Here is a 22,248-nt window from a genome sequence, read left to right on the forward strand (position 1 = left end):
ATGAAGGTTTTGTGAGCTGGGTGGTTTAGCGGTTACAGAACACGTGCTCCAGGACCCCCAGTATGGGCCAAGTCCCCCCAAGCAGAAACTCAGTCCCTTCCCAGTGTGCAAAGGCTCTGGTGACTCTGGAAAAGGAAATTTATTTCTACTGGCCACAGCAGCTCCCACTTCTTTGGGGAAGCAGTTAAAAAAAAACAACCAAGAAACCTTTGAGCACAATTAAATTTTTTAAACTGTAGTCATCCCCTCTGTTCTCCAGTGATTTCCCACCGGCAGGGTTAGGAAATCATGTTTTACATCATTTTGGCTGCTGACCCTTGCAAGAGCTGCTGGATTTCGGAGAGGAGCTGGAAGGGATCTTCTGAGCTCACCTCAGCCCAGGCAGAAGGAGTTGTTTCATAAAGCGGTATAGTCAGCAGTTTGATCTAAAGAAAACAGCATGGAAAAAAATTCCTGAGTGATGGATACTCTGGCTGCGTTGTGGAATATCAAGGAAAAGATTCCCTGTGAGCACTGCTGCTCTGTGTTTCTGGGTCCTTTGGGACCTTCAGGGAAGGGCTGCGCTCCCAGAAAGTTTGCAGTGGATGTGGTCTGATGTGGAAAAGTACAAACGGGGGATTTTAATTTAAACTTGTCAATATTTAATCACTGCACAGTCAGTGTTTCATCCCCAGGTCACAGCATCCTCGGCAGGATGGCTGGGATCACCAGGGACGTGGTGGGGCTGGGATCATCATTAGAGTGGGAGAGTTTTCCAGTCCCTTTTTCTGGTGCTCTCAGCAGGGTCTGGCTGGGATTTTATCCTGGCTCCCAGTGGGTCTTTCCGTATGGGTGGCTGCCTGGCATAAGCCTCTGGCGCAGCAGAGCTGCCTGCCCTGGGAATGGTCCCGAGAGCCACAACTTGGCCTGTGCACAGGTATCTGCTGCCTATTACAGGCAGGATCCTGGCTTCGGTGCTCTGCCCCTGTCCCCTCCAGCTTTTCTGTTGATCCTGGGGGATTTGGGGACTGCTCCGTGCCGCGGTGTTGCACGCAGCATCCTTGCTGTGCCATCCCATCCCAGACCACCGCGGTGCAGGTGAGCTGCTGGCAGCAGAACAAGCCGGGAGCTGCTCCCCCACCTCCTGCTCTCCCTCCCTCCCTCCCTGCGGAGCGTTTGGACAAATAAAGTTCGGAAAAAATCCGAGCTGGAGCTGCTGACTCCTTGTGCAAGCGGTTTAAAATAGGCCACGCTGTTCCAGGCTGGCGGCAGCCAGCTGGCCCCGCGGCCTCCCCGCTGGAAAACAACCGGGAACAATAACACGGGAGCCCCGCGCCGAGCCTGTCACCGCGGCGCGGGGACGTGACCTGCTGCCACCCGGCCTCCCTGGCCCCAACACGGGGCTGAGGGACCCTGGGGGCACCGCGCGGGGCTGGCAGGAGCAGAAGGGCAGCTTGGGGACGTTAATGAGACATTTCCCTTTGCCGTGCAGGTGGGAGCCCAGGGCGGGGAGCAGAGGGATCGGCACCGGGAGGCTGGGATGTGCAAAGGAGCATCTCCAGTGAGAGCATCTCGCTCCGGCTGTGCCCGTGTCTCTGCTCCAGCGGGGTCCTGGGCAATCCCCCCGCTGCTCCCATTGTGTTTCTGGATTTTGAAGACAAAGCAGCGGTGCTGGCCGGGAGCCCGGCGGGAAGTGGCCCCAGGTGGGCTGGACAAGGTGCCGGGGGGCAGGCCCACGTCCCCCCAGGGCTGGCCGGTGCCTGAGCCCGCGGTGCCTTTTCCGTGCTCGGCGGTCCTTCGGGGACAGGAAGGGCTGTATTGTAAGATGGCCTTCCAGGATTTCCTCCGGCAGCCCTCGGAGCAGGATGCGGCCATGCACCAGCTTCCAGGGGAACCTGCAGGGATGCTGGGGTGCCCTGGGGACTCTCCACTGCTCCAGTCCAAGCCAGCCCCAGGGCAAGCCCAGGCGTTGAGGCTGCAGATAATGGCTTGGATAATGGCTCAAGGGAGGGCTGAGAACCCAACAAGGAGATGAGAGCCTCATTAGCCCTGAACTGATCCAGCTCAGCCAACAGGCTCCTTCGCCTCCCTGGCCCCAAAAAAGGGAGCAATGGGACCCCAGTGCAGGTGGTTTAGCTCAAAGGTGATCCTTGGCAGTCTCATGGAATGATGTGGCAGTGAGGGCTTGGCCGGACAAGGAGCAGGAGCAGCACAGTCCCTCGAGGGAGACCCTGAACTGCAGGTGTGGTGACGCAGCTTGTGAGGATGTGAGCAATGTCCCCGGGCTCCCAGGGGACCAGGGATGTCACCCCATCCCAAAACTGCCTGCACACACAGGGAGACTGTCCCTGCCTTGTTCCCTTGTCCCTGGACACCCCTGCTGGCATCTGCTTTGCTTCCCTTTGTCACAGTGCTTGGACCATTTTGGATCTTCCTTTCCTGCTGGTCTGGGAAGGCAGCAGAGCAAAGGATCCATCCACAGGGACAAACCAGCAGTTGTGTGCTCCAGCAGCACGTCAGCCCAGGGTTGGGGCATCAACCAAAACCTCTCCAAGGAGTGCAGCAGTGTCCCTGAGGGCCATGAGGGACATCGGCGCTGCCACTCGTCCTCTGCACCCGCTCCCTCCGCTCTGGGGAGGGCGATCGCTCATTGCAAGGTTTAATGGTTGCATGCAGCTTGCCTTGAAGAGCTCTGCACCCTGGCTGGGGAGAAGAGGAGGAGGATTTGGCAGCCAGGAGCAGGGGGATTAGCAGAGATTTGTTGGATCTCAAGGAGAGAGGTGCCAAGTTTTATTTGTCAGAGCACAAGTCCTGCGGGCAGGGGACCCCCGAGGATGCTGCGTGTCCCTATCAGCTGGATGCAGCACCCAGGGCTGGCTGAGGGGGATCGGGGCTTTCTGTGGGAGGAACCCCATGGGCCAGTGCTGGGGGGAGATGCCACGGAGACAGATTTTGGGTTGGAATAGGTCCCACAGGCTCCTGGATGGCACGGCCAGGGCCATGGGGGTGTCCTGGAGGATGGAGCTCTTTGGGGCAGCGTGAGACGGAGCAAACGCGACGCTCCTTGAGATGTGCAGGTTAAAACCAGCTTGGGTTTAAGCTGAGCCCATGCAGTGCTGGTCCCAAAATGCCCTTGGGATGCAGATCCCTGCTGTTGGGAAGCAGGGCTGGGGGTGAGCTCGTACCCGGGGCACGGGGAGCCTGCAACATCTTGTGTAACAAGGAGCGAGCATCAAAGGGAAATGCCTGAGCGAAGCAATAACCCACGCTAACAACAGAAAAAAAAACCCCTCTCCCCTTTCATTTCCCTCCCTCCCCTCTTGACCTTGAAGAATGCTGGAAGGTGTCATGTCATCAGCATTTCCCAGCCGCTGGGAGCTTGGGGGGGGGGATTTTTTTCTTCCTTCGGGGCACCCTGCCAAGAATAACAGCCGACTCCAGCAGGTCGGCACAGGAAGGGAACGGCTGGAACCTGATTTGCAGTCAGACGCTCGGAGAGCCAGAATGTGTTTTATTGAAGAGGTCTCCAAGGAGGCATAAACCTTTCCCCCCCCCCAAAAAAAAGGAAAAGAGAGAAAAAAAAGCCTTTCCGATGAAGCTGTATTTTTTATATGCATTTTAAAAAGTCTTTAAGATAAATTTGCTTCTGGTTCATGTTGCTGGTGTTGATTTAGGGCAGGAGCGGGAGTGGGGAGGAACAGGGGGGCACTGGCGTGGGGGTGCACCCTGATGTGAACTTGGGGTTGCATGGAATCCCTTGGATGAAGGCACATTTGTTTTCCTGGTGGGATCAGGCTTCATCTCTGCTGCCTCCAGCGGGGCCAGCGCATCCCTTGGGATGGATGTGTTTAGCAGAGGTCAGAGAGAGACACGCAGGCGCAATTCCTCCCAGGAAGGGGGTGTTGCTTGCCCGGGAGACAACCTGGGCACAGGTCAGGAGGTCCAGTGTCCCCATCATGACCAGTGCTCCTGTGTCCCATGGTGCAGAAGGTGTGGGGGGGACTGCTGGGCACTGAGAGAGTCTGGAAGGGGCAAATCCCTGCTGGAAACCCAAGTTTGGTCAGGAAAGTGATGAGCAGGACACAGGCATGCACCTCCACTGGACAGACCAGACAGGAGCTGGCAAAGGAGGCGATGCTTGACCCATGTGGAATCTCTGGGATGAGAGAGAGCTCTGGGGCTGGTGGTGCCTCTTGACAGGCACATGGGGAGCAGGGCTTGGGACAGGGAAGCAATGAGCTGGTGGTTATGGGAATTTGGGAGGCCTGGGCTCACATTCTGGCAGATTCCTTGCCTCAGTTTCCCCAGGTGTCACAGCTGAAGTCTGCGTCCGAAGGGATGCGTCCATCACGGCTGATGGGTTCCAGTGTCACGTGGGGAGGGTGACCCTGCAGTGACAGAGGTGAGTGCCTGTTTCACCTGGATGGTGGCACCTTTCCCGGGCATCTGTGCTTGCCACGGTGGGGCTGGACCCTTCAGGGGCTGTCCTGGCTGCTGCTTGGCCATGGATTTCTGTCCCATTACTGCCAACAAAAATCTTTCCAACACAGGAGTTTCTCTCCTCACCCTTTGGCTGCACAAGGGGACATTGATTCCTGATCCTCTCCAGCCTGCCTTTGGAAAAGAACAAAACTCAACCCCATCCATTGCAAAGAACAGGAGAACCTCCCAAACAAGCTCTTCCCCCAATTCTTAGAGGGAAGACACCAGAGGCATCCCGTGATCTCCAGCCCTGGGGTGAACCTGCTGAGCTCCCAGCCCTTATTCCACTGATCTCATCCCACGGCTCACTAAATCCAGCAAGATAGTCCCAACAAGGAGCACAGACTGGGCTGGGGTTGTCTGCACAGCTCCATCCTTGGGAACATCTGGTACCCTTGGCTCGTCCCAGCTCCAGCTGGCTTCGGGGGAGCAGTGACCGTGGGTGGTCACACCCTGCTGAGCCACCCTGGGGTGCCACAGGGTTGGTGACAATGGAGTGACAGCTGTCCACGGGATCTCAGGGTGCTGCTGGCTGGGCACTGTGCCGACAGCTCAGCTCCTCCTGGCACATCCTCGTCCCAGCAGCGGGAAGCACCGGGGAGGAGCGGGATCCGCGCTGCCGGGGCCGCGGGATGCGGTGAAGCCGTGCAGCTCCCCAGCTCCCTTCTAATTCCTTTCCCAGCTGCTTTGCCTCATCGCCATGACCAGGCTGTAACCGGAGCAGGTCAGCGTTTTGCTGATGGAATGTTTTTCCATCGGGAAATACCGATTTCTGTGGGAACATCTCAATTTTGACCAAAGTTTTCTTTTTTTTGGGGGGGGGGGGGGGAGGGAGAATACTTGAAAACCAGGCCTTTCCAGAGGGTTACCTTCTGCCATTGTTTTTGAGATGAGCACAAAGGGTGGTTGTGGCATGGGAAAGGTGGGAATGAGAGCTGGTGTGGGAATAAAACCATGGCTAAGGACGGACCACGGTCCCTTCAAAAACAGCAAGTGAGAGTATTTTTGAAAAAGTCAAAACGAAGTGAACTGGTGGGTTATCCTCAAAAATGCTTTCACTCTGGATTTTGGAGTAGGATTTGGGCTTTGTCTATCTCTTCCTCTGCTTGCTTTGTCTTTTCCTAAGTGGTGCTACTTGAGCATCCCTACATCCATTTGGGATCGACATCCCGGCAGGAGGAGGAGGCGATGCCAAGCAGGGTTTTCAGCTGCGCAGGAGCTGCAAGGTCCAGCTGCCTCCCAGGGGGATGAGGGTGCTCCACTCCAGCCCCGGATCCAGCCCCAGCTCCCGTGGCCGCCCTGCGGGGCAGATCCATCTTTGACTGGTGAATAACGGGCTGGGAATAGAAAGCTGAAACCAGAGCCTGCGTCTTCCCGTTGCATCTTCGGAGTCATGTGAGAGGTTCCTTCCCTCCCATCCCACTCGGCAGCAGCCAGGGCTTGCCTAGAAATAGCTCCTGGCACTCACGGGGCAGGACCCCGACCCCGCCCCGTACCGGGGAGCCGGTGCCATGCACAGCGCTGCTGCGGCTCCCTGCAGCAGGGCCTGGAGGCCGAGCAGGAGCACAGCAGCCTTGGAAAACCCTTGGAGCTGGAAAAACACGTCGTGCTGCCCACAGGGGATGCCGAGTTGCTGGGATGGGTTTGTGCTCTGCAAAGACACGGGGTGCAGAGTCCCTGCTTGATGCCAGCTCCCAAGGGCACTGCAGGGGTCCAGCTGCTGCTCCTGGATTTTTACTGCTCTGCAAGCTGTTATTATTTGCAGTGACAAACCTTTTCTTCTCTTTTTCACCCCCCCCCTTGCCTCTCTTCTCCACCCTTTTTTAATAGCAGCCTCTAACAGCCACACTCATTCTTCTTTGTTGACACGGCCCTTTGGCATCAGCACTTGGCATTTGCGGAGCTGCTCGCCCTGGAAAGGAAAAGAAAAAAAAACCTCTTAAAAAAAAACCTTATGAAAAAACCCCACAGGCAGCAACTGGGCCCTTGTGCCTTGCAGGGGACGTGGCTCCCTCCTGCCTCACGGGACACAGGGACATGGGAGGGATCGGGGCCTGGTCCCAGTGGGGCTGAGCAGGAGGAGCAGCACGAGGTCAGCACTGCCGGACACCCACGGAGGGAATTGGGGCATGGACTGAGGGTGCTGGATCTTCCACTGATATTCATGGACTCACAGGGTGCTCCTGAGGATCCTGGTTGGACCCAGGCGCTGTGACCATCGTGCCAGGCGCTGAATGTGTCCCCTTGTCACCTGGCTGTTGCAGGAGCAGCAGTTTCTTTGCCACAGCCTCTCTGGCCGAGCAGAGAGGCTCAGAGTGTCCCCACAGGGCTGTGGTGGCACTCAGTGGCCCCCTGTCCTCCTCAGGGTCCCCTTCCTGGTTCCTGCCTGGTGGGCAGCATCCCAGCAGCATCCCCGCATCCTCGCTCAGTTGGTGGCTGTGATTCCAGCGTGGGATGGCCGTGTCCCCTTCACCTCCACCGGTGTCACAGCTCCCTGTCACCTGTGCACAGCTTTCCTTGGGTCATTATTTCTGATTGCAGGCTCCCCGCTGCGCAGAGGCAGATGTTCCTGCTCGCACCAGCTGTGATCTTGGCTGGGAGCATCCTTGACTCACCTGCAGGGCCACGCAAAGGACTGGGAGGAGAACAGTTTGCGAGCAGGAGAAAAAACTGCCTGGGCTTTTCCAGCGAGAGGAACGGTGAAAAAATCAATGAAGTCAGTCCAGAAGTTCAAAGAAAGGTTGAAGCAGCAGATAAGGGATGTATCCCGACTATTTCCGTGAACCAGCCCTATCTCTCCCGTCTGAAAAATCAGCACCAAGTGCAGAGATCAGCCTTTAAAAAAAAAAAAGGAAATAAAAGCTTGCAGAGACAAATACAGCTGTTGAGCGCAGAGTTCAACGTCGCTGAACCCCAGACCATTGTCCCAGCGTCCTGTGGCAGCCACCCTGCCACCTTCACCCTGGGCAGGTGACACCGTGGAGCTCAGACTGGCCGCCCCATGCCTCAGTTTCCCCAGGTGGCGCAGCAGGGACGGTCACCCACGCTGGCACATGGTGGCATTTAGATGTCCCTGCTGGATTTTGAGCAGGGATGATGACAGGGCTGGGCTGCCCTTCCCAGTGCCCTTCCCTGCCTGGCTTTGCTCTCGGGCAGGACGCCAGGAGCCCACGGGCGGAGGTGGGAGCCTGGACAGGCGCCGTGGGGGCAGCGGCTGTTCTGCTTCCCCGGCCACGCACGGCTGGGAATTGCCTCCTTGGAGAAATATTCCCTTTTAAAACACCAGAGGATTATCCAGAGGGGGTGGCTGGGGCAGCAGTCACGCTGTCTCGAAGGCACTGTGTTGTTTGAAATGCTCTTTAAGGCACTTGATGACTCACTGCAACAGCTGGAAGGAATAAGCAGTTGGTAATTTCCATATTAACCTCCCGGTCCCAGGGATGTGGGATCTGCAGCACGTGCCTGCTCCTCAGGGTGCCATGGAATGGGTGCTGCTGGGTCCCATTGTGCAGGGCCCCAAGGGCCAGAGGGGCTGGGACAGGGATAGGGATAGGGATAGGGATAGGGATAGGGACAGAGGTGGGGATTGGAATGGGATGGAAATGGGGATGAGGATGGGGACAGAGCTCAGGATGAGGATGGGGAGGGAGATAGGGATAGAAATGGGGACGAGGATGCAGATGAGGGTGGGAATGAGGGTGAGGATGACATGGGACAGAAATGGAAGAAGAAAGGGGGATAAGGATGGTGATAGGGATGGGCATAGGAATGGAACCAGGAATGGGGATGGGAGTGAGGATAAGGATGTGGATGGAGATGGTGATGGGAATAAAGATAAGGATGGGGCTGGCAATGGGGGTGGATGGAGGAAGGGAGGCAGGAATGGGGATGGAAATGAGGATGGGGACAAGAATGGGAACAAAGATGAGGATAGGGATGGACCCAGCACTAGTCAGGCTGCTCGTGCATCCATCCTGAATCCCTGCCCCATACAAGCCAGGGGAGCCCCCCTGGCCCACGAGGCCGAGCACAGCTGTTTGTACAGCACCTTGCACAGCTGCTGCTGAGTCCTGACGCAGGACAGGGCCTGTCCCCAGCCTTGTAAGGGACATCTGTCCCTGGGGCTTGTCTTTGAGCAAGGGGCCAGCAAGGAGCTCTAAGGTGGGTGCAGTGGGGTGTTGGCCATCCAGAGCGAGCAAGGAGCCTTCCTGCCCTGCCTCCCACTGTCCTCACAGTGCTGGCTCGGAGGAGCGGACCTGGCTGTCACCACCGCAGCCCTGGGGTGGCTGTGGAACGCCAGCTCTGGCAGGAGGGCTGTGCGCCGGCAGGAGCCGCGGTGGAAAATCCTGCGCTAGGCTCGCCTTGATCCCCGCGCGCCCCAGGGGACGCGTTTGCCGCCAGGGCATATGTTTTCAGTTCTTGCCGAGGCCGACTTGAGAAATTTTCTCTCCCTCCCAGCTTCTCTGTTGCAAACAGCAACCGCAGGGCCGGGGCGGCACAGGATGATAAATGAGCTGCTCTGTCCGGGCTCAGCCAAGGCCCGGGAAGCTGCTCCGAGGCCGCGTCCCAGTGGGGTGCGGGGGGAATGGGGGAGCCGGGGGCTCGCGGTGCCTCCAGAGAGGGGCACGGAGGGTTGGTGTCTCAGGGTGGGGTGGGGAGGGGAGTTTGGCCCTGCTGAGCTCTGGACTTTGAATGCAGCGTGTTGTTTTCTCGCCCATCTGCGGAGCAGGCGGGAGAGCATCTGTCGGCTGCACTCGAAGGGTGGGCTGAGCTGGTGGCCACAGCTCCTGGGGGAGCTCCAGCTGGGCAACTAGGGTGAGGCATTCCCAGATCCGGTGCTGCTGCCCGGGGTCAGGGATCCCATCCGGCCCAGTGGCCCCTTTCCATCCGGGAAAAGGGGTGACACCAAGAGACTGTGTACGTCTTTAAAGAACATCTGAGTCATGTCCACCCCGACGTGCGGCGTTCCCACTGCCCTCACTGCATAGAGCAGCCACCACATCAGCCCTATAAATAAATAAAATATAACGAGGCCCTGCTGTCTTCTGGAAACCCCTGAAAAAGCCCCGTAGAGCCAGTTCTCCCAAGGTATCGTATTCCCGCTTTGTGTGTTGCCTCCCACCCCCTGCTTCTTTACTGCTGGAGCCATCTGCGTGGAAACTGGATCCGGGTCCCTGAAGAGCCCTCCTGCCCCTGCCTGCGCTCCAGCTGATGTCACACAATCTGTTTGATCTCAGGGCCAGTTGCTGGGGAGCACCGGACGCCGTCACCCGCAATCCGGGTGGGAGGTGACACGAGGGGTTGGTCAGTCCAAGGGGGACCCAGACGGGGCGCCCCGAGGAGTGATGAGGAGCAAGGGACAATGGGGCTTCTGTGCATCATCTGGGTGTGCTGGCACGTGGCTCAGACATTCATCCTGCTGTCCCTCTGTCCCCGTGTCCTATGCAACCACTGACCTTGCCTCTTTGGGTTTCATTCTGCCCCCTCCAAGCTCAGGGAGATTTGCAAGGACAGCACCTGGGATATTGCAGCGACTTGCCATGAACTCCAACTCCACAGCACTGCCGGGAGCAGGCTTCCTCCTAAAATGACTGTTTGAAAAATCCCCCTTCCAGCTCCTAATATATTTATTTAATCGGGAGAGCCGTGCCGAGCCGGTGGGCATGCTGACGAGCCGCTCGGGTGGTTAATCAGTCAGGTTTAATTGAGGCTGGCCCTGGGTACAGTTTGCGCTTCCGCGGTGCCTATTGTCCAAGGACAGCAAAGTGCTTTCCAAGCATTAAATCTTATCGCAGGCTGCGAGGCAGGTAAGGATATACTGGGATTATTGCATGCGCCGCTGAAACGCCGCCAGCTCCGGCTGGGAACACATCAGCTATTTACCAGTGAGTGGCAAAGCGATGCAGCATTTTAGGACCGAGCGGGAAATAGAATCTGGTATCGAACTGGAACAGCGGCAGTAGTTTTTAAAGTGGGAAATAAATTACCGGGGGTGGTCGGGACACCGAGTTAATGGCTGGAAAGGGCAGGAAAGGGCCGGTGCTTTCGGTGGGATCCGTCCTGCCACCGTGAAGCAGGACACGGTGCCTTTGGGGAGTGGGAGCCGCACAAAGCGCCCTGCTGTGCTTCGGGGGCGGCGGGTGGGGGACGCTGGTGCCGGGCGCGGAGGGGACAGCGCGTGCAGGGGCTGCTGCGGGGATCCCCGCGTGGGGCCGGTCACGAACCCCCTCGGGGGGTGGCTTTGTAAATCCCCCCGTCCCTCCCCCGTGGGGTCCCTCGGCTGCGCTCCGCGCCGGGCTGGCGGCGGGCGGGGGGTGGCAGCGGCTCGTTCCTCCCCCCGGGCCCCCCCGGGCGGGCAGGTCGCGGCGGGGGGGCCGGGGAGGAGCCGGGCCGGGGGCGCCGGGGCCGGGAGGCGGCCGGCAGCCGCCCTTCCTCCGCGCCGCCGGCGGGACCCAAACTTTCGCACCGAACTTTTATCCTGGCTTTATTTTTGTTGCTGTTCGTGGATATTTTGTTGCCGCTGGGAGCTTTTTTTTTGTTGTTGTTGTTGCCGTTGTTTTATTATAATTTTTTTTTTTTTTCCCTTTCCTTTCTCGCTGCCTTCCCCCGGCGGGAGGAGGCGGGCGGAGGGGTGGGGGGGGAGCGCTCCGCAAACCCGCCCCCCGAGCCTGCGTGTCCGGCGGAGCCGCGGGATGAGCCGGGGGCGGCGATGAGCGCGGCGGGGCCGGGGGCGGCGGCGGGGCCGGGGGCAGCGGCGGCGCCGCTCTCCCGCAAGCAGCGGCTGATGGCCGCGCTGGCGGCCGGCGAGGCGGCGGCGGCGGCGGGGGGGGGCGGCCCCGGGGCCCCGCAACCCCCGGCGCCCCCGCTCTGCTGCTTCATCTGCGGCGGCGGCATCAGCCGCGGCAAAGAGCTCAAGCTTCAAGTGCGACCCCCCCGCGACCACCGGCCCTTCTTCCCCTTCCTGCAGCACCAGGAGCCGGCGCCCGGCGCCCGCGCCGTCTCGGCGGAGGGCTGCGCCCTGGTCTGCGCTGTCTGCCGCTGCTTCCTGGGCGAGCAGTGGGACTCCTTCGAGCGCAGCCGCACGCCGGTGGAGAAGCGCATGTACTGGCTCAAGCGGCCCCATCAGTGCGAGGCGGCGGCGGCGGCGGCGGCGGCGGGGGGAGCCGGGCTGCGGCGGGGGGCCACGGGCTGGGACCCCGCCGCGCCGCCGCGCCGCGCCGCCGGCCACCCGGAGGAGGAGGAGGAGGAGGAGGAGGAAGAGGAGGAGGAGGAAGGGCCGGCAGCCGGCTCCGAGCTCTCCGAGCTCTCCGACGCCGAGCCCCTCTCGGAGCCCGAGGGGGCGGGCGGCGCGGCGCGGGCCCCCCCGGCGGCGGGGAGCGAGCGGGGGCCCCCCTGCTGCTCCTCGGACAGCGAGATCAACATCACCAGCGAGGAGGAGGAGGACGACGAGGAAGGCAGCGAGCGGCCCGCTTGGGCACCGGGCACCGCCTGCTACATCTGCGGCAGCCCCTTGGCACCCGGCGCCCAGCACCGCGTCCACGTGCAGAAGCAGGAGAAAACCTCGCCAGGACCTTTCTTCCCGTTCCTGTGGCTGCACAGCCCCCCGCCGGGCGCCCAGCCGCTGTCTCCCACCGGCAGCACCCTGGTGTGTCCCTGCTGCTTCGCCTCCCTCATGCAGCAGTGGCAGAGCTTCGAGCTGGCCAACGTGCCCGTGCTGCAGCGGCTCTACGTGGTGCCCCTCAGCGCCGGGGCCATGCCCGCCAAGGGCCGCCGAGGGATGAAGGAGGACGGGACGGGCATCCCGCCGGTGCCCGAGGCTTGCTACCTCTGCGGGGAGGAGTGCGGCAAGGAGGCGAGGCCGGTGGCTGCCAAAATCACCAACGGCAACGCGAAGAGCACCATGCACTTCCCCTTCCTCAGCCTGCTGCCCTGCCCGCCCGGCGCCAAGGGGCTGAACAAGCACTGGGAGGTCAGCAGCTGCCGCAAGTGCTTCGGGGTGCTGCAGGACCTGTGGGCCATGTACCGGGCCTGTCACAACGAGGAGCTCATCTCCTCGGTACAGAGCTTCCTGGGGCGGTACCACCAGGTCTTCTCCGCCGGTGACCTCGCCGGTCACCCCGCTGTCATCAAGCCTGGTCCCACCTCTGTCTGCTACATCTGCGGGGCCGAGTTGGGAGCTGGTAAAGAGTTCCAGCTCAACGTTAACCCACCGGGGCGATTTGGGGAGAAGGAGCCCTTTTTCCCCTTCTTGACGGTCTACCCACCCGCCCCGCGGGCCAGACCGGCTGACTCCACCGGGCTGGTGGCCACCTGCATCCTGTGCTACCACGACCTGCTGGGACAGTGGCTGCAGCACGAGGGCAGGAACTCCCACCACCCCAGCAGCGCCTGGTCCCGGCAGTACAAAGTGGAGACCTTCGTCTGCTTCTTCTGCCGGCAGGAGAAGAAGCGATGCCTTGGATTAAAAGCGGTTCAGGTGGCCAGGCTTCCCGTCTTCCTCTACACCCTGCGCGTGGCCAACAGCCTGCTGGTGGACGATGGGAAGCAGCTGACCATCGGCGCTTGTGCCGAGTGCGGGGCCGTGGTCCTGGCTGGCAAGAGCATGACCCCGCCAGAGCTGCTGGCAGTGGCACCCCCAGCTCTCCTCCCCAAGGTAAGGCAGTTGGCCCAGAGCCCATCCCTCCTTTCCCAGCACTTCCCACCTCTGGAATCCAGGAGGAGTTGGAGCAGTGACATAGATGGATGCTCTTCTTTTGGGTCTGGTTCCTGGGGGCAAATGCTAATGGATGGGGTGCCTTTAGCAATGACATTTTGGAGCTGTCAAGCTGTGAAAGAACAGATAAAAACCCTTCCAGGAGGTGGGAAGAGCCAAGATCTGTCCCGTTCCAGAAGTGTCTGTGTTATTGGCAGCTTCGCACGAGGGAGGTAGGAGCCAGGACAGAGGAAATCCCAGTCCCGTCCCGCTTGCCATCAAGGGTGCTCGGAGATGCCAGAGGGGCGGGAGGGCTGCCTGGCCTGCCCTCCATGGGAGCATCCTTGGGAAGCTGGAAGGAGCTCATGGCCTCTGTGGGAAACTTCCCAACTTATCCCTACTTTTACAAGGCACCCTAATCAAGGGATTTCCCTTGGAGAAACCCCAGTTCTTCCCACAGCTGGGGGGCTGATGGGTGGCCACAGGGCTGGGTGCCCCGCACCCGTGCTGCTCTGGTTGTCCTGCAGTGAGGGCCCCCAGGCAGCGTCCCCCTGGGCCCCCCTGAAGGGTGTCACTGGTGTCATCGCCCAGCTGCTGCCAGTTTCCCCAGTTGTTCCTTTCTGTGCCTCCCCCTGGGGCTACACAGGTTGCTTTGGGGGCATCAACTTGAAAGCACATGGCAGAGCAAAAGTTTATTCCTCCCAAGCTTGTCTTTCTCGTGGGATGGGGAAATAACAGCTTTCACCCCCAAATTTCCAGCCTGTGGGAGCTCTCCAGAGCCACCGCTCTGTATCAGCAAACCAGGCCCCAGGCTGGGCTCTGTCAAATGCCAACATCCCAAATCCCTGAGGTCATTTTCAAGGCCTTTCGGCTCCATCTGTAGCCAGAACCCTGTGGCTCTCTGAGGCACTGGCATTTTCTTTAGAAATGTAAACCAGCCCTTCCAAGACAGCGCTCCTTTTCTCTCCCGTCGCTCACCCTTGGCTGCTTACAAATATAATTTCCCACTCAGCTGTGCTGGCTCCTGAACTGGGGGGGGAGGGGGACACTGCTTGGAAAGCCACCAGACAGGAGCTGCATTCACCTGGAGGGTGCCAGGATGGCACCGGAGGTTGGCTTGGCACCGGTGCTGGGAATCCTCTGGAAGCCGTTGCTTTTGGGGGGTTTCCCCTGGCGTCTGTCAGCCTGAGCTGGATGGTCCTGACATAACTTCGGGTCATTTGTGCATGCAGGTGGTTCATTTTCATGGTTGCTGGGTGGGTTGTGATGCCCACGTGGTCACGGGTCTGGTGGCATCTGCGAGGTGCTGGTGGCCATGGAGGGCTCAGGAGGCAGGCGAGTGGTGCTGATCCAGGAGTGATTTTGGGGCGCTGCCCCAGCAGAGCCCAGGTGGGTGCAGCTGATGGGAGGGGGATCATCTGCGTGTCCCCAGCTGGTTTCCCAGGCCTCTGCCCCCTTGGCGTCCCCAGGCCACCTCATGGGGGCAATACGGACAGCAGTTCTGCTCCAGCATGGATGGGTGCTCTGGGTGCTTCCCGTGGGGTTCCTCAGTGACCCCCCCAGATCCCAGCCATTTCTCAAGCACGCTACTCCTCGTCCCTGCTGGCCCCAATCCCATACTCCCAGGAGCACACAGAGTGTGTCCCGGGGAAGGGACGTTGTTGAGTTCCTCCTCTTTTTCCCGGGTTTGCTAATGAGCAAATTAAGGGGCTGTGCAAGGGGCTGAGTGGCAGGAGGCACAGCAGAGCTGCCTGGGGACAGCGTGGCGGGGCTCTGCCGTGTTCTGGTGGGGACTCTGGCTGGCCAGAAGGTCCTGGCGCATTTTCCCTCCCTGTCTCCACATGCTTTCCAGCAGGCTGAGACCTCACAGATGTCAAGGTTATTTAAAACACGGCTTAATGCTTGGGTAGGGCACTTGGGTAATTTAGCTGTAGCCTTGTTCAGCCACGCTTGCTGGTGTAAGTCACCCCAGATGAGCTTTTCACTCTTGTGTGACACCCAGATTCCCGTTCCAATGGGACCAGGCCGGAGGGAATGAGCCTGAGCAGTTAAAATCCTCTCCCCAGTTCTCCTTGCAGCTCTGCAACTTCCTTTCTGGGCTGCACTTGCTTTTTCACACCCCATGGCCACAGAGCTGTGGCTTGCTGCTGTCCTGCCTGTGTATTTGTGGACACAAATGGCTCAAAGCTTGAGGTCAGTGCCCCAAAAGCCACCAGACACGCCCACATCTCCCTCTTTTAGCAGGGCAGCAAGAGCAGGATGGGGTTAAGGCCCTCTCTGTAACAGAATGGAGGTGCTGATGAGGGACCCCCACATCTGAGGCTGGTCTGGGAGGAGCCAGCGATATTTTGGGTGGGTGGTGGCTCTGCTGCTGGTTTAGTGGTGGGGAGCAGTGGAACCAGTGATGCTCTGTGGAGTGTGTGGTGGGGCCTGAGGTTCTCCTTGCTGCAGGAGGATCTTCTGGAGGTGAGCTCTGCAGAACCCTGCTGTGGTTGGCGTGTGTGGGGCGGGTTTGGGTTCTCCCCTCCGAGAAGAAATGGCAATGCTGGGTGTGGAAATGGCACCCGGCATGGGCATCCTTTGGTTTGTCACCCTCGGTCCCCAGATGTGCGCCGTGAGAAGGGATTTTCTTTCCAGCTGTGCCCCTTGCAAGGGGAAGCTGTGCAGATCTTTGCCCTTACTGGTGCAGGGCTCTGAGTTTGGGGCATCTGGGTGGGATATCTCCTCCTGCTGATCTGGATAAACTGCCTGTGCATCCCACTGGGATGTGCACCCACCCCAGGAGGAGCTGGTTCCTCGAGCAGCCGCTGTAGGGAGCGATGGCTTTGAATAAACCATAAAAGGCCCAGATTTTGTTGCTTCTCAGAGGTGACAGTGACCTGTGTCCCTGGCTGTGCCTTCTGAAGTCACTCCCAAGCCCTCCAGCCCTCTCCCCAGGGGTGAAGTGCTGCGTTCCCAGCTCAAGGGCTGCTTGTCCTCAGCCTGCCTGGCACTCTCAGTGTCCCCCTGTGTTCCCCAGGAAAAGCTTCCCCTGTCTTTCAGCTCTTCCCATCTTTGCCTTCCACTCTCTCTCTGCAGTTATGTAAAGGTGACTCCTCTTGAGGTTTTCTGGGTTTTTTTCCCCCTTAAATACAACTTCTTGGAAATACTTTCAGGTGTCTGGAAAGCTCTCAAATCCCACCATAACTCAAGCACAGCTGTTCAGGACAACCAAGTGATCAGGCCCAGCCCACATGGGTTCATGAATGGCAGGTCCTTGTCCCCTGATGTCCTGTCACAAGGTGACCCACTCCGTGGGTGAGGGAAGGCTCTGGACGTTGTCTACGTGGACTTTAGGAAATGCTTTGGCAGCGTTTCCCACAGCATTCTCCTGGAGAAACTGGCTGCTCATGGCTGGGATGGGTTCCTCGGGTAAAAATCTGTTGGGATGCTGGGCCCAGAGAGTGGCGGTGAATGGAGACACATCCCATTGGTGGCTGGTCACCAGTGCTGTCCCCAGGGCTCAGTGTTGGGGCAGCAGGGCTGGGGAAGGCTCTGGAGCCCCAGGAGCGGCTGAGGGAGCTGGGAAAGGGGCTCAGGCTGGAGCAAAGGAGGCTCAGGGGTGGACCTTGTGGCTCTGCACAAGTCCCTGACAGGAGGGGGCAGCCGGGGGGGTCGGGCTCTGCTGCCAGGGAACAGGGACAGGAGGAGAGGGAACGGCCTCAGGCTGGGCCAGGGGAGGCTCAGGGTGGATATTAAGGAAAATTTCTCTGCTGAAAGGGTCATCAAATCCTGGCATAGCTGCCCCGGGCAGTGGGGGAGTCACCATTCCTGGAGGGATTTTACAGATGTGTAGGTGTGGCACTTGGGGACATGGTCAGTGGTGGCCTTGGCAATGCTGGGGGAACGGTTGGACCCGATGATCTTGGAGGGCTTTTCCAACCTAAACGAGTCTGTGGCTCTGTGTTCAGTTTCCTTTGGTGCTGTGTGGTGCCCTGGAGGTGTTGCCATCCTGCTCCTGGGAGCAGCTGGATTCCACTGCTTCTCCCCGCCTCGTCCTTGGGCTGGTTTCTGGGAATCACGTGGTGTTTTCCATGCCCCATTCCCGCTTTTCAGAGCACACCTGGGGCTGGTTGTGTGGGGCTGTGCCTGACAGGGCACAGGCAGTCTCCAGGGGTTGAGTTCACTGTATTTACTAATTGCCAGCAGTGCTGTTGGCTCAGCTGGGGATTTGGCCCCTGCTGCAGGTTCCGAGCTCCAAAGGTCATGGCTGCGTTTCCAAATCACCGCGTCGAGCTGACAGCTGTTGGTGGGCACTTTCCTTTTGGCTTTCGAAAAGGGCTTTGGGCAAAAATCAAAGAGTTCTTGTGTTCTCCACTAAACATTGTCCCACTGATGCTGAGTGGCAGCCAAAGCTCCTGGATGCCAGAAAAGCAAACCCAGAAGGCAGGGAGTGATGCCTGAGCCCTCCTCCTGCATTGCACCAGGCCAAATTATGGGATATATGGGTGCACTGCAGCATGAGAATTAAGAGACCTGTGTAGGAAGAGCCCCAGGCACCTCTGCCTTCTTCGCATCTTTTACAGATTTTGAAGGAAATCAAAAACCTTCTGGCCACTGGCAGTGTTTTGGGTGGTGGTGCTTTTTTGGCCAAGCTGGTGGCACCTCTGTGTGTCCCCAGGTGTCACGTGTGGGGTCCAGGGGGGTGGCACAGGCTGCGTTTGGCTTCTCCTCATCCCTTGAAATAAGGAGCGGAGCTGGTCTTACGTGTCTCAATCTTTTGGCTTCCAGCTCGGGTCGGTTTTGGTGATTCTACCTGTGCTTGTGCCAATTTCTGCCACCACGAATTCCAGCAGCTTCAGAGCAAAATCAGGCCAGTTTAAGCCAACTTCATTGAGATAAACCTGTTTAGTTTGCAGCATGGGAAGGTGTTTTTAGTGGGGCCTACGCTGCCTTTCAGCAAAGCAGCTGCTGCAGCCAGCCCTGACCCGGGCTGGCATTTTCGGATGAGATCTCAGTCCCAGCACGGAGGTGGCAATATAATCATGATATGACTTCATGTCTCGGGGCACGGCCTCCCTCGGGATCGTGTTCCCAGATGGCAAACAAAGAAAGAACACGGGGAAAATGTGCTGTGTGCTTTTTCCTGCCGCTGAGCCCAGGGGTGCTTTGCTCTGTGGGAACTCGCACCTGGCTGTCCCTCCTCCTCCTCCTCACCCGCCACTTACCTCGTGTCAGAGTCACCCCCTGGCGTGGTGGCTTGTCCTCCTGGGGTTTCCAGCCGGGGGTGTGTGTCCTTCAGCCACGCTGGGGGAGCAGCACAGGGGTCTTTGCTGTGGCCGGGCTGACCTTGCTGGAGCAGCTGTCCGAAATTCCAGGGCTCCCGTGCCGCTGCCAGCGCCGTGTCCTGCAGACCTCGTGCTGACTCCACAGCTCACCAGCTGGCTGCTATATATTTATTTTTCACCCTGCCCTCCCTGCTCTTTGCTTTCTCCCTGCCTTTCCCAAAAGCAGCAGCGCTGCAAGACTGGCAGCTCAAGCAGGCACCTGCCAAAAACGCTGGTCTGACACTGTGCTGCACCCCCCGAAATACCCCCTGTGGGCCCCCTGAGGAGAGGGACCGGCTCTGCTCTCACCCCATGCAGTGAAAATGCTTTTGCAACTGCCGGAGCATCCGCAGCAGCCTCTGGAGTCGCAGCCAAGTCGGGAGATGGGGTAAAGGGGCGGCCGGACGGCTCTGGCTGCTGCGGCCGGACAGATGTTTTGTCCAGACGCTTGGCCTTTCTCAGCCATCCGGGAAGCCCGGTCGCAGAGGGCAGCCTGCGATGCTCTTTGGCTGCTTCCCAGCGAGGAGGGACTTCCCTGCACAGCAGAGTGGGTGCCTGGTTTTCCAAGCACATCAGGAATGGCAGGGGTTGGCTTTTCACCCCCCAAGATACCAGCTGGGTCCGGTCCTGATACCCTCGTCACTGTCCTTGAGTGGCAAGGAGCTGTCTCCATCTCCTGAGCAGGGTTTGGGGACCCACGATGTTTTGGGGCACAGGGCACAGCTGGTTTGCCAGGAGCCTGTTTACATCTCTCTGGCTGCAGTAGGTGCCCTGGATCTGTTCCAACATTGGTTTTTGGGGTGAGGAGGGCTCTGTTTGCTCCCTGATGGCTCCTTTGCTTGGAGATGGTCCTGTGCTGCTGGACAGCATCTGCCCAGATGTTCCTCCCCGCAGCAAAAGGCCTGTGTCACATGCTGCCGTCCTGGCCTGGAAGAGATGGCATGGAAACATCCCTCTGGTGCCTCAGGGGGACACTGCCCTCCTTGGGGGCAAATCCAGGCAGGTGGTGAGGCAGGAGCATCCCTGGGAGCTGGGGCAGGAGCCCGGCTGGCAGCGGCAGCCTCCCAGCCGTGCCGGCCTCTCTTCCACAGGGAGCAGCTGGCGGCGGGAGCCTTTCCAGCGGCACGATTCCCCCGGGCCCCATCCCAGGGCTGGGACAGCCCCAGGTTCCCCCATGGCCAAGGCGGGTGGCAGCGGGGCCTCGAGCGTGCCTTGGCTCCTCAGTGCCGCGCAGCGACGCGTGCCAGCCGCGCTTTGGGGGCCGCTCCTGTGCCAGAGACATCGCTCCCGGCCATCCCAGCCTGCTTGCCCTCCCTAGGTCGTGGGGAGGGTGCCGGAGCCCCGGTGCCAGCCCAGGCTGCTGTGGGCAGGTCGCGGTTTGCTCCCAGTGCTGGGTGAGCAGCTGCTGTGGCCTCTCCCCGGCACATGCGAGCCGAGCTGTGCCATGGCTGGATAAACAGCCTCGTGCAGCTGCTCCGGCTGCTGTGTGACTCCTTTTCCCTGCTGGATCTTCGGCAGCAGGGCAGGGATGAAGGGGATGGCTCCAGGGGGAGTTTTGGCTGGGCTGGGAGAAGGGGGACATTACCTGGGTGTGCTTGGCGGCCTGGCATGGGTATGATGCTGCTTCTCCCTCTTTAGTTTCCTTCTTTTCCTCCTCCCTTCCACATTAGCATGAGTGCTGCTGGGCTTTAGGAGCTCTCAGGAGGCTGAAGTCATCTGTTTACCCACGGAGCTGGCATGCTTGGAGAAGCAGCTCTCCCGGCTTTCCCTCTCCAACCTGCCGGGGAGGTGCCTGTGCCGAGCGTGCCGTGACCTGCACCAGGGCAGGGCGAGCCCTGTGGCTGCCCCGGGCTGCCTCACATCCCATCGCATCCCATCGCATCCTGAAATGGGGCTGGGGTGTCTGTGCTGTCGTGGTGCAGGTGTAGGAGCTCCATCCATCTGGAGAACTTCCAAGACGCTGTGTTTTGGTGGCTGTATCCAAGCACTGGTGCTGGATGGGCCGTTCCCGGTGGCACAGGGACCTGCTGCAGGATTTACCGAGGGTTATTCCATAACCCCTGGCACACAAACTCAGGAAATCACCGTCTGCCCCGGTGCTGCCTCTTCCCGCCGGCTTCCGGCAGAGCTGGCCACGGCATCACCTGCCCCGGTACCCTGGGAGAGCCAGGTCTTGGCAGGGGTGAGCAGCTGGGTTTTGGGGCTGGTTTTGACCAGGAATGCATGGGGAAAGTCCTGGCACCTCCCATGAGGGATGTGGAGAGGGCAGGAGGGCTTGCAGGGGCTGCTTTGCTCTCTCCCAGCTCCTCCCAGTGAATTTTTGTCTTCTGCTTTAGAGCTGAAGCAAGGCTGGGAGCCAGCTGGGATGAGAGGGAAGTGATCATCACATCCCTGATGTGAGAGGGGTGGTGGCCACCCCACAGCCAGGAGCAACCCCCCCTTGGTTTGGGATGGACAGCTGCCTTCCCTGGCCAAAGGGCAGGAGCCTGGACTGCTCCCAGGCTTGCAGCCCCTCTGTGACCCCCTCGAGGCTGTGTCCTGGTGTGCTGTCACCCAGCGTGTCCCCAGCACCTGCTGTTTTGGGACTGGGGATTCCTGCTGTGGGGGCATCATCCCTGTGGGATGTGCATCCCATGGCACAGCCCAGGCTCTGCCGCAACTCCATGCAGGGGAGTTCTCCCAGCTGACCCTCCAAAATGGTTTTAATTGTCCTCCCCAGCCTTGCCTCCCTTGGAAACAGGGAGTGGGTCAGCTGATGGATCCAAGGGGCCACCAGCAGCCACCTCTGTCCCTGGGGACACCAGGGAGGGACTTTGGAGCCGGGAGCATTTTGGTGACAGCCAGGACATTGGGCTCTTGCTCAGTGTTTTGCAGGCGCGTCGGGACAGACAGACCCGGGAGGGAGGGAGGGACCCACAGACAGCTGAGGGTGTGGGGCACACAGCAAATTGCCACCGTCACCTTCCAGCTGCTTCCAGCATGTTTCTGGAAAGGGGCTGTGAAGCTTTTCTTCGAGTGATGATCAGGTGCTGATGATTCCGGTTATTGTGCTGGCCAGGAATAAATGTGTGTGTATGTATAGGGATGGATGGATGGAAGTCTCCTGCTCCCCTCCTTGTCCTCACTGCTAAACCAGCCGCATTTTCTCCTCCCCGTCGCTCCCCCCGGCTCTCGGAGCAGGCAGCAGGAGTTATCCTGGAGTGAAAACACGGCGAGGACAAGGCCCTTCAGTTTTCCTGGGAGGCAGCGGTGCCAAGGTCAACCTGGCGTGGGGACAGGGCTGGGTTGTCACTGCTGGCCCTGGTGGGCACCCCGGGGGTGTCCGGGCCGTTCCCGGTGCGGGGCTCCCCGGGAATGGGGGAAGCAGCTCTGCTGCCTGCAGACAGAGTCCAGATGCTCTGGCTGCGGCGTCTCTGGAGGGGGAGATGAATTCGCTCCTGCCGTCTTCTGTTTTCAGTCCAGAACATCTGCACAGTAACTGGGAAATCTGGGCTTTCTCCTGCTTCTCAGCCAGGTCCTGTCAGCCCTTTCCTCTTCCAAAAAGGGGTTTGGTGTTGTTTTTTTTCTCTCCCCTTCCCGCTGTTGCTTGTGCTGTGTAACCTGCTCCCTGCTGTGCATCCTGTCAGGGCTCTGCTTGGGTTTGACTCTGTGAGGAGCATTTGGAGGGACCTCCCCATCTCAGCCACCGCCTGAGCTCAGGGATGTGGATCCCTGGGAGCAGATTTTCCTGTGGGGCTGTTCCCCTGGGGCACTGGGATCACCCAAGCTGCTGTATCCCTCATTCCAGTG

At 59.7% G+C, this 22,248-nt stretch overlaps 1 protein-coding gene across 4 annotated transcripts in view; it reads left to right on the forward strand.

Moving 5' to 3' along the window:
- The first annotated feature begins 11,271 nt into the window (after positions 1-11,271).
- GSE1 (Gse1 coiled-coil protein) overlaps positions 11,272-22,248 on the forward strand; it is a 101,010-nt gene continuing 90,033 nt past the window's right edge. For 2 of the 4 annotated variants that reach the window (XM_032121762.1, XM_032121763.1), the window contains exon 1: positions 11,776-13,114. In XM_032121762.1, coding sequence (XP_031977653.1) covers positions 12,134-13,114 — 981 coding nt within the window. In that variant the 5' untranslated portion in view covers positions 11,776-12,133. Of the gene's footprint in view, positions 13,115-22,248 lie in introns of all 4 variants that reach the window. The other 2 variants (XM_032121760.1, XM_032121761.1) reach the window with 2 other exon arrangements.

The sequence above is a fragment of the Corvus moneduloides genome, chromosome 12 (genome assembly GCF_009650955.1).
Source record: "Corvus moneduloides isolate bCorMon1 chromosome 12, bCorMon1.pri, whole genome shotgun sequence".
Taxonomy (NCBI): Eukaryota; Metazoa; Chordata; class Aves; order Passeriformes; family Corvidae; genus Corvus; species Corvus moneduloides.